Genomic DNA, 18,184 nt, shown 5'->3' on the forward strand with positions numbered 1-18,184 from the left:
ACCACACATGCACACCGGGCAGTGTTGTGGAGCTCCCCATCTCCCTCCTCAGGGTGTCTCCAACATGTTCCGGTGGGTGGCCCCGGCCGGTGTTGCCTCACATCTTGGTGCCTTTCACCAGGCGGATTCACTTGCTCAGGAGTCCATCTGCTTGGACGGCCACAGGTGTAGCCTCGCGTGTGCAGCAGACCCAGTATGTCATCTCTGTGCTGCAGGAGGAGGAGGCAGTGCATGCCGTCCTCCCCCCCTTTCGAGAGTAGTGGTTCAGCCCTCTGGGGCAAGGCGGGAGCAGTGGGGCACTGATCAGTCCCACAGCAGGACTGTGCGGAGGAGCAGTTGTGATCAACTTCTAATCAACTTGTAATCTTCGACTGTGGTGATGGGAACATGCAGAGCCTGCTGTCTTTTGGAAACCAGGCAATTCTTTCAAGTTGTCTTTCTGGGCTCCTTGTATTGTTCATGTATCTTTGTCGCTCTTCCAAGCAAAGTGTGGGGTTTTTTTCCCAGATAGAACCAGTGGAAGTCTGTCGATGGCCTCAGCAAGTACCAGCATGACCGAAAGATGTCCCTAGAGCACGGTGTGCTTGGTTTTTCTTAATAAATATGTGTTCTGTATAAAATATTTATTCATTTATTCACAATCACATATTCATTTATTCACAATAATTTAATTGTGAAATGTTAAGTATTTGGCAATTAATGAATTGCTCTTTTTTAAGTGCCGTGAGCTTGATTTTGCAGGGGTGATCAGTTCTAATACTTGAATTTTGGCCTTTGTGTTGCCCATTCATTCCTGCCCGGAGTGAGTGAGGTGTCAAAAAAGGCAAACAGGAGTTCCTGCTCAAACTGTTTTAAGGAGCTGATTATTTGCCTTTCTCCTCCCTGTTTTTGCAAGGACAAAAAAACCCCCAAAAATAAAAACCAACTTGTTGAAATTATATGGTTGAGCAGCTAGATAGTAGATTTTATACTTCAGTCTTTTAAAATGAAATATCTCACTGTTATTAAAAGAGAAAAAAATAAAATTATAATGGCCACTTTTAGCATTGTTTAGCAGACCTGTCTATCATGACTTCATACATCTGCAAATAAATAGTACTGTGTGGCCTCTAGTTTTCCTGTTGTAAAAAGATATCTACAGCTTGAGAATACTCAGCTACAGAAAATTTGAAAATCTACTTCAATGGTGAAAAAATGTGGTTTGCTTTTGTGGATGTTAGGGTTTGTTATTAATGTCTGGTGTAAGAACAATATATTAAGAGATTTAATCCAGCTATAGGACTGTTTGGTATTGAATAATATATAGTCTACTCTTTTTCTGGGCTTTCCCTGATGCATTTTTGGAAGTGTAAAGTATATGTTAAGGCTGCCAGATTCACACCAGGATGTTTAATGCTGTGAATGCTTGTTACAGAGTTCTAGTGTGTTTTGCTGGGAGTTTAGGAGCTCCTGGAGACAGCCCTGTGTGGTGAAAGCCTCTGAGCATGAGAAGAGCGTGTAGGAAAAAGCCACAAAGTACTGATTGCCCTGAGCTGTCCTGCAACTTGCCCCTTAGGGTAACAATAATCTCTTGTGCAGCTCTGTCCTTCAGGCTACTCCTACAATAAAGCATACTTTCTGTTGAAAAAGAAGTTTGTCAGCATGACTTTAGAGCAGAAATTAGAACTGAAACAGTGAGAGTGAGATAGCCTCATGGTTACATTCTCATTAGCAAAAGCAAAGTGGAAACCATAAAGTCGAAAAATTTGGTGTGAGTGGCCTATTAGACCAGTATGTCGCTGCCAGTGTGTTCAAGAGAAGCCTATGCCTTTTCATGTTTGTTTTAGGGGGGGTAATACAGTGGAGCAGTTCAGAATACAGGGACTGAAAACATCAAAAGACATGGCAAAACATGAAAGCTTAGAATCTTACACACAAGATGTTTTTTCACTGTAAAATCTTGAAAAAGCCAAAACCAAATTCAGTAGTATAAACAAGGCATTAATAAAAATTGCATGCATTATCAAACATTGCTTCATTGCTGAAACTGTGGTTTGTGTAACCTCCATATGCAAGGACAGGGCCAGTAATCCAAGTCTTTGAAGCCAGGAACTTCTTGATGCGTACTGGAAATGTGATGTAAGAATGATCCAGTACTACATCACTGAGTTTTTTTAGGTTTTTTTTCCAGGAAAAAATGTAGCAGAAATCTTCAGTACAGTAATGAAACTCCTTCAATGCTCTTGAAAATACTGGCATTGGGAAGTTTCATGCAATGAAATGTGCAAATCTACTTGAGCAACGTAAAAAACACAGACACACCTAATGTTTTACCACTGCTGCTTATAGAAAATGAACCTGTGAAGTCTATCCAGACCTTTGGCACTACAGACACTGAATTTTTTGCAAGGCTGAGGAGTAAGGTGGGCACTCTTTGTATGAACCTGTTGGACACTGGGAGGAGAAATGTATGTGTAATCCATTATTAGCAATGTATATAATATCAGGGCTGCTGCTTGTTTTTCAACATAAAATTACTAAATCTTGTCTTTCTATTATTGGTGTTCTGTCAAACTGCCGTATACTATGTCACAGTCATATTGTATGCATGAGTTAGTACAAAACATTCTGTTAAACCCCATCATCCAGAAAGTGTTATTACTTCCACCAGCTTGTAAATAGTATCTGAAATCTTGATTAGGTGGGCAAAGAGCTCCTATTGCTTGTAGGCTTTTTAGAAATTAGATTTGTACACTCCAGCTTTTCACTTTTTTCCCAAAGAGATGAGGGGCAGGCTGATCCTTGTAATTTTGTATCAGTCTCACAGATTTAGAGGATGTTACTGAAAACAGTTATGTGCTACCATATGTCCAGTCTCACAATGTGTTTACTTTTTTTTCCCAGGAAGAATTGTTAGAACCAGCCTGAGATCAACTGGCTGTGCAGCACTAATCCATAAGAAACAAAAAACTGTTTAAAAGATGGACTATTAAGCCTGCATGTAGTAACACAAGTCACTTTTAACTTACTGGGGCAGTGTCTGGTAATGTTTATGTAGACAAAAAAATGAAGATTTATGTTTCTGTTCTTAGAATTTCTACCCTTCCCAAGCTATAATAGCATTTGCTTCTGTTTGACAGTCCTGACTTCCTCTGAATTATTGTTGGGATACTAATGTACCCCTTTGGACTCAACAAACTCTGGGAGCTGCCAAGTGGTTGGGATGTAAAACCATTATAGTACTCAGAGATAGGGTTAGCTGAGATTTGTATTGTGGTGAGCAAAAGTAGAAATTCAAATGTAGCAAATCTGGGTTTAAAAATAGCAGTAAAGGTATCTCTACAACATGGAAAGCTGTAATCTTGGCTTATTACTACCTTGATCAGCTCTGTAATATGGTACTCAACTAAACTTAAGTAGAGTGAAATACTCTTGAGACAACAACTGGAAATGCTGCTTGAGTTTTTTTAGGAAGACTTGACATAAAAAAGAGCAAATGCTGAAATTGTATATCTTCCAATGTCTGATTTTTCATTATTGAATGTAGCACATTATTAATACTAAGTCTAAGTCTAAGTTCATTTTTGGTTTGTCAAGAGGGAAGGAGGTTTAGACAACAGTAATTAATTTTTATGATCCAACATGTAATTACTGGATGCACTTGAAAGTTTAGGGTTTCTGTTAGGGATTACATTCCCTGAGGATACCATCTGTTCAGGAGTTTTGCTCATGAGTCTTTGTTCTTAGAAGTATAAGACTGACAGGAGTAGCTTCTAAGATTTTATACAAAAGAACAAAAAACACAACAAAAAACACAACTCTAGAGAGCAACAGCTAATGCCAGGTTTTGATGATGGATATCTAAAATGTTAATTACCTTCCAACAGGAAAAAATGTAGAACCTTAAGCTTCAGTGTGTAATACAGGTTTCATTGTGGGGTGGAAAGTGAAAAAAAGTGAGGTAGAGGGAGGAATAGGTGGGTGTAAGGGTCACAGATTACTAAAATAGTAATGTTGGTAAACATGAAATATGGTGTTAAGCATTAGGACTGCCTTTTATTTTGTATGAGTGGCTAACTGGATTGTCCCCTTGAATAAAATGTCAGACTACTTATTTATTTTTCTTTTCCCCCTTCCTCTGTTTTACCTGAATACAGTGTCTGACCAATTGTTGGAGATAGTAGTACTAAACAGCAAAAGGGAGAGTAGATTCTGAGGTGGTTTTAAGAGAGCAAGAGAACAAAGATCTGTGAGCTAGGCGTTGTACCAACCCTCCTTCCTGTTACATGCCTCCGGCCCTCTCTGGAAGAGGGCTCTCCATACCAGAAGCTGCAAATCAGAACTTTTGAGAGGTGTGTACAGAAAGAAAACTGCCTTGTTCCAAATTACTCTTCATGTTTTAACTCCCTGCACCTAAGATTAAGACTTGCACTGTTAAATGGAAACAGTCTATCTGTGGGGGCATTCTTGAACATAAATCCATTGCCCCTTCTGCCCAGCAAAGGGGCTCATTTGTAGTAAATTTAATGGTAGTAGTTTATGAAGAATGTGAAGTACATTCTGGCAGCCTCACTGAGAAAATACATGCACAGTTGTAGCTGGTTTTGAGATTTTAACATTGCAGCAAGTGAAGTATATCGTTTACATAGTGACCAGCTGGGAGGGCAGTGGTTTTCTTCACTCTTGTATTGGGTCTGGTAGAGAGGGAGTTAATTTTCCCTGCAGCAGCCCTCATAGTGCTTGGCTTTGTCTTGGTAGCTAGAATGGTGTTGATAACCAGTGTTTTGGCTACTGCATCAAGGCTGTCTCTTCAGCATTCTCCCCTCAGTAGGTTGGGGGTGGGCAAAATCTTGGGAGGGGGCAAGATCTTGTTTGGAACAGCTGACCAAACGGATATTCCAAACCATAGGAGTCTGCTCAGCAATAAAAGCTAAAGAGAAAGGATAAGGAAGGGGGGGAAGGGGCATTAATTCTTATGATGTTCCTATTCTGGAGCCATCTACTATGTGTACTGGAAGTCCCAGAAAGTGGATGGATGTCGTGCTGATGGGAAGTAGAAAGCAAACCTTTTGGGTTTGTTTGTTGTTCTTTTGTTTGGTTGGGGTTTTTTTTCCCCATCTCCATGTGCCTTTTGCTTTTGTTTTATTAAACTGCCTTTATCTTGACCCACAAGGTTTTTTTACATCTGATTTTCTCTCCCCTCCCCCATCCTGCTAAGGAAGGGAAGTGATAGAGCAGCTTCATGGGCACCTGGTGTCCAGCCAAGGCCAACCCACCACAACTCTTACTCAGGAGACAAACAGAGGGAGAAAACAGGCACATTAAGGAGAGAGTGTCTGTGTGTTTGGTTTGACAGCTTAGTCTGCTGTTGCTTTTCTGGTGATTTTTAGGTAAGGAAACAGTAGTGTGGATATACACTGGAAATATAAAACTTGGGCTGACAAATTCCTGCTATGAGGACAAATACTTAGGAGTAACTGTATCCTCAAGTGGATTTTAATCGGTACTACACCTGTTTTTACCAGATGGTGGTGTCAAATGAATCTGTGTTTCTGAAGGCTTTGCACCTTTGCGTAACGTAAATAACACACACAGGCAAACATGGTATGCCCTAAAAATTCAAGTTTTACTTGACTTTTAAATAACCTGGACACGAGTATTGACACAGTCATCTATCAACCTCAATTTAAAATAAAGCACACAGTTGTTTCATGAATACTTAATGTACATAGAACATATGCATCACATTGATATGTTTATGCATGTTGTTTTCAAACATCTTTCTAGGGAGTTTTGAATTAAACAGACCTTCCCAAAAGAAAACACACTATTTATTCGGTTCATTATTCACCTGTATAAAGGTAATGGATTTGGCAACTTAAATGGTATTGACTTTTTTTTCCAACCAACATCTTCAATATAATGAACTTGTTTAGAATACAAGTTGCAAGTGATGCTGGTAAATAGGTGCAGTGTAGAAAACAGCAGGTCAAGGGTAGTGCCTAATGAAAGAAACCAGCTAACTAAGCAAAGGAACCAATATGAGATATACAAAAATGTTTTTGTGTTGTGGTTGCAAACCCTCTTATTGTATAAAACACGTTTCACAAAAGGTTTATCTATGTTGTAGTTGTTGCTAATTACTGAGAGAGTTCTGTAACTTACCAGTGCTTAGCACTTATAGACGTCTCAGAAGAGATAAATGCAGAGGCACAAAGTTATATTTGTCAGCCTGAGATCAATTCAGCAGAATTAGGATGAGAATATCTCAAATATCAGTCCTTTTTGTCCAAATGAGTAGAGGTCTGTGTAGCATCAACCCCAGGGTACATTTTGCCTGACACAGTTATGCGGCTCGTGTCTTTTGCCTGACTTTTTACCTGACCCATCAGGAGGTACAAGCATTTTGGACTGACATCCAAACTGCAGATCTGAAAATCCATGCCTCTAGGCAGTGAAAGGCCCAAGAGTGCTGGGGAAGGGTAGCAACAGTGGAAAGGGCAAGGTGTAGCTCAGAGCTGTAAGAGGTCAGTCGCTGGAGTAGTGCTGGTTTAGATCAACAAAGCACAGCTGTGACACAATAAGTGCTTTCAGTGATTGATCACTTGTAGGTGTCTCACAACAATAAAAAAATCATAAAAAGGGTGCCTTTCCTCAAATGACAGGAGAAGAAGCTTGAAGGGAAAGGAGCCTCACACATATGGAAGAAATTCCCTTTTCTGTTCTATTAGCTGACAGTGATGTCCCAAGTTTTGCCTTGTTTTGGCACAATGTGTAATACAGGCATTATATGCTTAATCTTTCCTTTGTGGATACAAAACTGTATTGTAGTGTCCTAGACTGACATTAGACTTGCTAAAACCTGCTTCCTACATAGTCTCATTGAAGAGAAGATGGCTTTCTCTGTAAATTTCTCATTTAAATGCAAAAAAGTTGGCTTGATTACAAAACAATTCTCTGATGACTTGAGAATTGAAACTTTTCACTATTACATTAGACAGAAGCCTATTTTATGACGTAGTGGAGTAAGTAAAATGCCACACATTTGGCTGATGGTATCCAGCAATAACACACAAAAGCCCACAGGCAGATGACAACATAACAGGAAAACATGAGATTGGATATAAACCTCAAAAGTAATTTTTTTCTTCATCAATATTTGAAGATTGACAAGATATGGACACTATGTACAGATAATTCTCAAATAGTAACAACACATATCTGCTGAAATACGTATGTGCTACTTGCCTGTGCCTGAGTAGGGATTGCAAACTAATGACAATGATTTAGAAAGCAGCAAACTACAAGCAAGCGTATAATGCTGCAGCTTGGTACACCTTCTGGAAGAAACAAGGAGTGACTTTCATTGCAGACATTGTAACCAGTTCATATGTGGTTTGCCATATTTCAGTGGTCTTCCGAAAGACTGCGATGCTCTTGATTAAGCGATGGGCTTGTGGGGGTTTTTTTGGTGGTTTTTTGGGGGGGTTGGGGTCGGGTTTTTTCTTTTTGTTTTGTTTGTGCTTTTTTTAACTGTTGCTTGTGAGAATACTACACAAGATCATAAATAGATCCTAAAGGATTACTTTAAGTTGGAGCAATGACAATAAAACCATTTTACAGACTTAAAAAAAAATGAGCGAATACTTTAGGCAAGGCCAATGATGTTCTAGGATTAAATCTGTAGTAAATTCAGAAAATTCTGAAGAACCTCCATGATAACAGAATTTTTACCACAGAGGACTTTTCACTCTTTCCTTCCCTTAGATTTGTTCACTGAGGCTGAAGAAGCAGAACTGTCCAAAGTAAGTGATCAAAGAATAGTATTTATTGAGAAAATCCGTCTTCCCTGGCAGACTGCAGCATTTCCCAACCTGGGGACCAATCTATACTGTGATAGGAATACATGAACTGTATGGCTGCTGCCATGGCTAGTAACATCCACCTGGCCACCTCAGACCATGAAACAAAAAAGGATCAAAAAATGAAGTGGAAAATAAAACACATCATACAAGGTTTCACTTACTAGTTTTGCTAGTTCAAATGTGTATTGGTAATCCCTTATGCTTACTCCAGTTCTCAAACAGTATTGCTTTCCTGACAGGGCTGCAGTTCCCTGGTACAGTGTTGCTCAGGCTACAAAACACAGGATCACTGTAATCACTATAGGTCATGGGAGTTGAGTGTAAGGAGGATAGATGTAGAAAGGTACGAGCTACTAAAGCCATTTACAATGCTGTTTGACAAATTCAGTATTTCGTTTGAGGATTACACTTAGCAAAAATTACAAAAAAACAAAGACTTTGCTAAGCTGCTTAGAAGTTTGCAGCACCAGAAGGCTCATATATGTGCTGACTGTGGACAAATGGGAGGCAGAGGAATGACTTTCAGATATTTGTACAGAGTGATAGGACAAGAGAAGAGCCAGGCATCACTTCAGATACATACTGGCAGATAACCCACTCAATGTGCAGCATCATTGAAACTTAGTATTCCTACCATGACAATAGAAAAGAACAATTGTAGTTATCATACCTGAAATATTGCCTTTGTCATTTTAACATAGTAGAAATGGCTCAGAGAAAAGTGACAGATTATTTATATGATAGGAGATTAAGGCAGATTTTGCTAATCTAGTTAAAAACTAAAATTTAAAAAGGCTATTTCCTAGCTGTCTTAAATACTACTCCACGAGTTTCATTTAACCAGCACTTAAGTGCCTTGCTAAGCAGTTCTTGATACAGTGGGTCAGTACATATTCTCCAGTTTGTTTCCAGTGTGCTTTACTATAAATTGGTAAATGTATTTCTACACTATGGAATGTTCAATTAAATAGTCCCTCTACATAAAAGGACATTCAAAATTTAGAACACTTAAAACTGCCAAGGGAAAGTAAATCTGTATCATCTACGGAACTCACTGCTGCAGAGTGTTACTGAGTGTTATTTTTGATTCAAAATTTGTAATAAAAATATGACATCTGTTATTGTGCTAGGCTAAAACAAACCTTGTAAGAGCTATCAGTCCTTATGTCTCAGGACATAAGTTGATCCCCATATGAAATCATGAAGATAATTCTCCCCATATCACACTGTATTGCACAATCGACCAAAAATACGACTGTTTAACTTATCTTGAAGAATCTGGTCCTGATCATGTCAATTAACAGTCACTTTTTGGAACAAGGCTATTCACTTACAGAGCAGACCATGAAGTCTGTTTTGTTGCATCAATTTTTTTTTTCTTTTTCTTTTTTTTTTTTTGTTCATTTTTTGGAAATGTAACTGCTGATCATTCAGTTTTACTACGACTTTTCTTTTTGGCTGTCTATCAGGCAGCTTCTCCTCAATCAGTCACATCACTAGAATGTGATATCCAGTCAGTGATAAAAGCATTGCTTGGTCTTCCCAGCAAGCAGGCTGCACTTCCAGGTGTCCTGAAGAAATTACTACCATGTCAATGTCAGTTCCTTCCCTTGCACACATAAACAAATTCTCAGCTTCAAACACTAAAATCCATGCACCATCTTCAATTCACCAGTCAAGTCTCCACCTTGAAGCGTGACACCTGTACAGTTTTTATGATCTTGGTGGTGGGCTTTCCATCAACATTGTTAGGGGATGGCTGAGATGTTTCTTCTATTAGACTGTCTTTAGATCCGTTCAGTCTCTGAAAAGAACAAATTAAACATGTTGAAAAAGTTTTGAGGAATTTCAATACTGTATTTTGCCAACTGTCACTATGAAAGCCTTAGGCTATGGATACAGCAATTTACATATATATATATATATATATGCCATGAATATTGAAGTCTCTACATTTATTTGATCAAACAGAACATTTTCTCCCTCTTGCCTCCTGCCAGCTGCTGCCCCTCTGTGCTATACTGCCCATTCAGGAAATGCCATAATTAATTATTTGATATTTAGCAAAACACTGCAAGCAAAGACTCACAAGGAATTAATGGTCACTGTTGTGAGGGGGCCTGGGGCAGAGGGAAAAGAGAGCTGTTTACGGACACTGAACATTTTAACCTTAATTCCTCATAAGGCATGTATTTAAGCCACATGTCATTGGATAGGAATGGAAATAAGACAATGTGGATTTTGAACAGAACAAGTTACCTAGTTCTACAGAGCATGTAAATGTGCTTAGCCTTAAGTAACCCAACTTCCCCATCACTGTTGGAGCAAGTCCTTACAGAAACATCAAGGACAGCTCATCTTTTCAGTTTCCATCATATGCAGGAATTAGAAGTATCATTGAACTTAATTCCTATCAAAGAATAGGTATTGTGTTAACTAGCCTTAATGTGAAAAATACCTGTTTATTGTTTTAAAATCGTACAAGTTTAAATTATTCTAATTGCTTACAAGATAAAATAGGACATGTTTTGCTAGTTGTATTTTGTGCAGTTTCCACACTACATACAGTATCAGCATGCAGTTTTGGTATATCCACACGCTAGATGAACAGACTTGATGACTGATATGGGAAGTTAGGTATCTGGAATTCTCCCTTCCATGTTTTGGTTTTCCTTTTGCGTGCCCACCTGCAAGTTCTTTTGAATAGAATTCGCTTCTCACATTTGAAGCTCAACAAAACTATCAAAGAGAGATAGAGGAGTATAATATATGATGAAAGATAGTGATTGCATCTAGAAAAGACATATTCTGTCCTTTTTAGATAACCTAATAACCAAAAAAAAAAATATTCAGTATTTGAGGAGGGGAAAAACAAAGAAAAGAAAAATGAAAAGAAATAATGCTTCAAGCCCAAGCAACAAAACTCTAAGAAGACCTCTAAAAGAGGTGAAAAAATGATAGCAGGTTGTGATTATATCTGCATCACAAGCCCATTTGCATAGTTTAAGAAGTTTTGAAATTAAGTTCTCCTTCTGTGAAGAGCAGAGTTTCATCTTAAGAATGTATGAAACTCAAGCTGGAAAAGAGTGCTCCAGCAGCAGAAGCAGATGTTCACAGGGGCATATGCTACAGAACTACATGTATTTTGAAATATCAAGAAACTGTAAATAAAATCAAAATGCAAAATTTCAAGTGATACTGCTGCTGAAAAAAATCACAGCCAGCTTTACTTTTCAGTGAAAAACAAGACTTAATTTAAATAAAGCACTAAAGCCCCACTTCTCCCTCAAAAAAAAAAAAAAAAAAAGGAAAATTGAAAAGGATTTACAATTACTAACCTGTTGAGTCAACTGGATGCTGTGACCTTTCACATCTGAAGATCGTGTAACAGGCAGTGGAGGGACCAGATCAGTTTTAACACTAGAATTACGATACCACAAAATGGATATTGCTTTAATGAAGTAAAACATAAGTGTGCAGAAGAAGAATAATGAAACCAACCCAGACAGCTGCATAGATCTGAAAGGTTTATCACCTGACTTTAGATATCTGAAAGCTATCATGCTGATCCTCAGTGGGCATCTACAGGGCACAAGTCACCCCATCCCTGTCTTCTCCTGCTCTACAGAAGCAGCTCAGAGAACCTTAGAATGGTTTGGGTTGGAAGGGACCTTAAACATCATTTAGTTCCACGGGCAGGGACACCTTCCACTAGACCAGGTTTCTCCAAGCCCCGTCCAACCTGGCGTTGGACACTTCCAGGGATGGGACAGCCACAGCTTCTCTGGGCAACATGTGCCCACCACCTCAGAGTAAAGATGAGTCTCATTTGAAATCATGGATGAGCTACACCTCCTTCAGGGTGCTATCTAGCTACAACTAGCCTTCCAGGTGGGTGACATCATCAGGAAACTGCTTTTTATATTTTTAAGGCCTTACTACAACTGAGCATGGGGCTGTCACTTTTCCATTCATCACTCCTCTTCAGTCTTTTAGGAAAGACTGATCCACTCATTGATGAAGAGAATTGTACTAGACTTCCTACAAAACAAATTACAGAGTTAATACAGATAACATCTTAACTCTATTAAGGATGAAGGAATCTGGAAGGCAACTCATGACTTCTCATGCCTTAGGCAACTTCATGACCTACCACTAAAGACAAATACAGGTTTATTTCAACTTTTTCAGTTTTTCCTCCTTCCAAGTGGATAAAGCAAGACACTGTGGCCCAGAATAGACCAAAAATGGTTTCATGGTTGTTTCATTCATGTGGCTCAGAAGACATAGTATTTAGAGGATTGCCTGAATCCTGTGCCACCAATCAGCCATATTTATGCTACTTCTAATCACCATGATCTTTGAATAGCTTTTGGGCTGCATTGCTAATAACCACATTCACATACTTCACTTCAGACAGGACAGATCTTTCACCATCAGAGCACTGGGACCGCCGATACTGACGGTAGCTTCGAGGGGAATGTGAAAGCCTAATGCGGATCGGGTCGCCTTGAGTCCTGAGAGAGACACAGAATTCACAGCAGTAGGTTAGTAAACCAGATCTTTGGCACAAAACATAAATTCAGCTGCAGACTGAGAGATCCTCCCATTTCTTATTAAAGTATAACAGATGGCTTATTGCACTGGCTGAATTTAAAAGGCTGATGCTTTTTTTAAAAAAGCCTGTACTTGGAATTCAATGCTTTAGAAGTGCAGAGATCACAAACTGGCATGCCCATATTTCAGCATGAAGTATAAATTAATGCATTTTTTATTAAAGTATCCTTAACATCAGCCTTTTCTGTTTAGTGGTGTTGTGGAAGCACATTATAATACAAACCGGGATGCTGTTTCTGCCACATGCAGCTGCACTGACACATGGCATCCCAAATGAGCAATTATCACAGTGAAATAGGTGTTGGCTCTCAAGGAAATAGCTGTGCCCTGGCAGCTGCCCATGACAAGCCAGGAAGGGAGTTGCAGAGGTCAAACAGTGCCTTGTGAGCAGAATAAATATTCAAAACAAAGAAAAAGTTTAGGAAATAAATAGATTTGCTTGTTTGCATCTAATTCTCTCTGATTCTGTAGTTTATAATATAAAAAATATCTGTGGATGGCATAGGGAGACATACAGAACATACAGAGATCTGACAGATTCATGAGTGTGTGGGAGAAAGAGAGAGAGATGAAGACAATTTTTTCATATTTTAAAAAGAGCAAATACTAGATTTCAAGATTATTAAGTAACCTCATCCAACCCATTCTAGATGAGTATTTGGAGTAGATAAGAGCTCAGAGATTATGTGTAAACCCATTTCTCTTTCAATATGACAGAGTACACAGTAAAATAAGAAAAGTGGGCTTTTACATTCACAAAGAAAAATCCTGACATAAACTCACTCTACTTTAGTGTATGGAATTTCTTTCAACTGCTCTTCAGATAGGCCAGATGGATCCACAAGCTCCTTCCTATAAAGGATTAGGAAAAGTAAAAAATGTAACAGTAACTATGAAGTGCAAAAATGTTCTTATTTTTATTAGAGTGGGCTTAAAAGATTTACTGAAACAAGCTGTTGTCAGCACTGAAGATATCTTGACATCAAAATAGGAAACCTATTTAGAAGTAAGTGTAACTTCACCTTGATTGCTTCAACCGTATGATGCATCCTGTTACACCTTCCTCTCACCTCCCTGCTTGTTGCTTCCTCTCACCTCTGATCTTGTTGCTTCACATAATGATGAACATTGTGTATCCTAAACAATTAATACACTCAGGAATAACTAAATATCTTCCTAATGGGTAGTTCTGTAGCATATGGAGTCTCGTCCTAAAAGTGTCAGTATTACAAACAAAGATATTTTGGAAGCCACAGAAGAATAAATCTCTAAAACAATGCATTATTCTTTAATAATTCATTTACATACAACAGCCTTCTGTATTCAGTGCATTCAGTGATCTGCAGTATCTTCTACACACAGCAGGTCATTAACACACACATAATTTACTGTGGCATATAACTAAATGAGAATGTAATGCCTTATAGCCACAGTGCAGGGCATGTGAATAACTACATTAGAGGAAAACCAAGCATCTCCCAGACCCTACAAGGACTGTACTTACTGAATATGTTTCCACAGTTCTTCTTTAGCTTGTACATCTGGGCTTCTCCTATAAATATGAACAAAGACAAAAGAGGTTGAACTGTGAAAACCATAATGTGAGATGTTGCTGTTCTAGTAACTTTTAACAGCATAGACCCTGCACAGAAATCATGATAAATGTAATCTCAGAATCCACCAATGAGTTCCATTTTAAGGTTTGTTATCTCAGAAAACGCATTAAACTTCTTTGCTTTATTTCAACTGTAATTTCTTGAACGACAGGCTCTCAATCACAATTCCAGTTCCACTAGCCTACAGCAAGAGTATACATAAAATATAAACAACAGCAGAATTTCCCAAGCTAAATCATGCCTCACTACTGCCACCCCTTTTTCCTCCAAGGACAACATGTTTTGGAATAACACTTCAGTAAAAGGCCTTTAGAAATGTCCTGTGGCCCACAGAGACCTTTCTGGGCAGAAGGAGGGACTGGACACACAAGGCTGATGCACCAGTAATCCCTGGCCATTCCCAGTCAGTACCAGCTGCTTCACCGCAATCACAATTGCTTTCTGGTCATCTCCAAGAAGGGTTTCTGCTCACTTTATTTACATTTGGTATCCAGGATGAAAAAAACTCAAAGTCCAAAACAAAACAAAAAAACCAAACAATGAACAAATCAAACCAGCTATGCATATTTGTGCACACAAAGATTTTACTAAGCATTTAATTCACAGGTGAAGTACTTACCAAAAAATGTAATTCCCCTATTGCAGACATGGATACATAGTAAAGCAAGCCTAATGTCACATTTTCCACTAAATTATAGAGTATGCTGGTTCTAACTGGATCCCCTTTATTTTTACTTTTCTTATCTTTTTTTATTGAAGGGTTAGTACAAAACCACTGCTGATGTTGAAGCTGCACCTAGAATTCACCAAAACCCATTCAGAATAATACATAATACACAGTGCCAGGGGCTACATTTGCATGGAGAGATTAGATAACTGTTCATTGGCATTTTTATACATAAACTCAGTGTTGACAGCCACATGGTTCCACACCATCTAAGATATCAGATGCAACTTTTAGACACATTCAGCACGTACAAATGCTCCCAGTTTTTCACAGGTTAAGTCTTACATTATCAGGTGATGCAGTCTGCTTTCTTTTCCTTAAACAAAAGAGCCAATCATATTCAAAGATGCTTTTGGAATGATATAATCCAAATTTAGATGAAGATCAAGGAGAACAGCAGAATTCTGCATTTTAGTATCTACTAAATTGGTTCTCCCTCAACCAGTGACAGAGCTGTATCAGAAATAATTCTAAACTTCTCTGTATCAACGTTTTCCTATTTCACCATTACTATATTCAGCTTTTTGCCTGACTTCAGCCTAGGAATAATGTTCAGAGACATCTACACTGCAGTAAACATTTTACAGTTGATGTAAAGGCAGAGTATTTAGAGATGGTAATGTTTGGGGGTATTTTTTTAGATTTTACAGGTGCAGAAGTACTGGGAGATATTAGTTCACTGGTTTATAAATACCAGAGAGAGAACGAAGGATGAAAAACAACCTAGCATTTGTGTTTCCCTAGTAGGACTAAAATTAACTAATCCATAACCTTCTCAAGCTCCAAGGCAGTGATGGCTTTCCAGGCAGCATGACAAATTCGCCCCAGTCCTTGAAGGACTGCTGTCCTTTCCAGCTCCTCAGGTCCTTATGATGGCAACAGCCACAGCCACAAGGGGCTGTTTAGTTTTCTCCAATTTTCACTTCTACCTCTCCTTCTCCAGTTTTTCATTTACTTCGGCTTCTTACATCTGTCCACACTATTTTTAACTCCCTGATGCAGTGTTTTGCCCTGCAGTGGCATTTAACAGCCTTTTTCACCCCTCAGTTTCAAACTGATTTCTCCTTCCACGCAACCTCTTGCTCACAAAATAGCAGCTGCAAACCCTGCATTCACCCTGGGGCTGGGAAGATAGGCATCCTCTTCTGAGGCTGAATAATCTGGCAGTGGGGGATGAGAAAACTCCCTGAAAATGCCAGCAGCAAAATGCCAGCTTCTCCAGGGAGGCTTTGTAATGCTTACAAGCCCTAGTTTGCCTGAGGAAGCAGGCCTTAAGGTCAATCCCAAACCCAGGATCCACACGAAGCAGGGTATTGTCCACACCACTGACCTATTTGATCAGCTCATGGCTTTTACTTATTCATGGAAATACAGCAGTTCAGCATGTCACAAGTATCACCAAATACCATGTGAAGCCTCACCTCAGTAAAAAATATTAATTTCTCAGGCATCGTGGAGAGTGATGAAATAAAAAATCATCTTCATTTCTTCATTTTCTAGGACCTGTGCCTGCTGCTTTCTGTGACCAGTTCAAAGCACTTTACTCTGTGATCTCTGCCACATTCCCTTTGTCCATCCCTACAACTACACTAATAAGAAAGACTTTGCTCTATAATACCAGTTTAGCAAATGGCATCCCATTAAAAAAAAAGCTAAATACAGTGACTCGCCAGAGAAAACTGCTTTTAGATTTTGCATCCTGTAATTAGTTATTTTCCCATCTGTTTAAGAAGTGTTACCATACTAGCATAATCTTACAGTACTTATTCAGGTTAACTCCATACCAAAGAATATAAAGAAATATGATACAGAAAAACTAACTTAATTAAAGCATTTGCTTTCCAAAGGCTCTTATGAAAGGGAATGATGGAAAGCTTACAAAAAGAAAGGTGAAATGTAAGATGAAATGTAGGTATTGCACATACTACATAGGAAATTAATGTTTGTGTGGTTTTTAAGAGCCCAAAACAAAGCAATCCTTTTGTTAAATCTTTAAAGCCAGATCACAATCCCCCTTTCACATTGTTTGCATCTTTTTACTGTGAATTGTTTTAGAATCACAGTTGTGATACATGGGACTCAGATTGTCCTATATCAGTATCTGACTCAATACCTTCTGGACAATTTGTATGCTAATCAGTTTCTCTAATGCACAAGAAATCTAACAGGAATTCTCAGTAAAGGATGAATGTCATGGGGGTTTTTTTGTTTATTTTTTTTATTTTGTTTGCACAAGCTGGAACAGCTCTTCACAATAATGAGGTCTACATTATTTTTTGTGTCTGCATCTGCACCCCTATTAATATTTCAGTTTGAGTCACCAATGGTAAATTTAAATAGCCATAGAATTTTATGGCCATTCTTCTTAATTAGTAAAAGCCCTTTGGCTACACAGATGTTTTACATGAACTCTTGAAAGTAAACCCTGTGGAACGAGAAGTGGGAGCTCTCTCCATTTGCTGATTCCTTTAGGAGAAAGAAAGGTCAAATTCTTGTCAAATATTTTTATTCTAGAGACCAAGGAGACACCATCACACCACCACCACCAATGACTAATATTACTCATTATCAAACAAATGAAATGCACTGTGCCAGGTACAGTAACAAATATTTCAGCCACTACTTCACACTTCCAGAGCAAACTTCTAGTCAAGCTGGGTGCAATAATGAACCTAATGTGAAAGACTTATCTGTACTGCTAAAACGAAGGTTTTGTATCAATTTTGAAATATGCACATTGAAATGATGATATGACAGCATTTAAAACCAAAACAACTATACCCTACAGAATCATATTTCCTTTTTCTCTAACCTGTATCCAGTCATGTAAACAAAGAGTTGAGCCAAACTAAATCAAATAAATTCTCTTATAACCTACTACAGGTTAACAGTTAAATGCCTTTTACTAACCTTTTTTCAAAGAACTTTGAAAGGAATTCCCATCTCACTTTTTTTAGTTCCTACTCGCATATGTGAAGGATCTCTGCCATACTTAGGAGATTTGGGCTTATTTCAAGGAGGGTTTGTTTGGTTTTTTGTTTTTGTTTTTGTTTATTTTTTTAACTGGAGGTTGAGATAAAAAAGAGGAACACAGGAATCATTAAAACAATAATGAAAAGAAATGAGAAACCATCCCAAATCTCCAGGATTTCCTTATTTCTTTGCCTCCTCTAGGACATTTGATTGTTAAGTAAGATACTTCACATTTATGTTTTTTTGCTAATAGTAGTTTAAATATAACTCAGACTGGGAAATAAAAGCCATTTCATAAGTCAAGTTAACCACAAGAGGGAACCCGTGCTATCCAAACAATGACATTTACTTGGCCTGTGGGGAAAAAAGAAAAGTTGACTATAAATTTAATCAAACCATTATTAACT

At 38.4% G+C, this 18,184-nt stretch overlaps 1 protein-coding gene, 1 long non-coding RNA gene and 1 other non-coding gene across 12 annotated transcripts in view; 2 read left to right on the forward strand and 1 right to left on the reverse strand.

The window, feature by feature from the left end:
* Positions 1–11: 11 nt before the first annotated feature.
* On the forward strand, positions 12–4,715 carry LOC108639720. Of its 2 annotated transcripts, XR_001920688.1 has the most exons (4): positions 12–193; positions 2,329–2,402; positions 2,884–3,022; positions 4,137–4,715. It is a non-coding gene; the product is annotated as an uncharacterized LOC108639720 (long non-coding RNA). The 2 variants fall into 2 exon arrangements; XR_001920687.1 differs by lacking the exon at positions 4,137–4,715 and having other exon boundaries at positions 2,884–3,287.
* On the forward strand, positions 770–902 carry LOC112841097. The gene has a single exon (XR_003212725.1). It is a non-coding gene; the product is annotated as a small nucleolar RNA SNORA13 (small nucleolar RNA).
* Positions 4,716–5,592: 877 nt separating the features above from the next.
* Positions 5,593–18,184, reverse strand: part of EPB41L4A (erythrocyte membrane protein band 4.1 like 4A) — a 130,642-nt gene continuing 118,050 nt past the window's right edge. For 5 of the 9 annotated variants that reach the window (XM_018072884.2, XM_018072883.2, XM_018072889.2 and 2 more), the window contains 5 exons: positions 13,966–14,013; positions 13,245–13,313; positions 12,251–12,361; positions 11,183–11,264; positions 5,593–9,648 (listed from right to left, as the gene is read on the reverse strand). In XM_018072884.2, the coding sequence (XP_017928373.1) occupies positions 9,520–9,648; positions 11,183–11,264; positions 12,251–12,361; positions 13,245–13,313; positions 13,966–14,013 (439 nt within the window). In that variant the 3' untranslated portion in view covers positions 5,593–9,519. Of the gene's footprint in view, positions 9,649–10,536; positions 10,584–11,182; positions 11,265–11,539; positions 12,362–13,244; positions 13,314–13,965; positions 14,014–18,184 lie in introns of those variants that run through there. The other 4 variants (XM_018072886.1, XR_001920685.1, XM_018072888.1 and 1 more) reach the window with 4 other exon arrangements.

This window comes from Manacus vitellinus, unplaced genomic scaffold (assembly GCF_001715985.3).
Source record: "Manacus vitellinus isolate BGI_N305 unplaced genomic scaffold, ASM171598v3 scaffold_23_pilon, whole genome shotgun sequence".
In the NCBI taxonomy this organism is placed as follows: domain Eukaryota; kingdom Metazoa; phylum Chordata; class Aves; order Passeriformes; family Pipridae; genus Manacus; species Manacus vitellinus.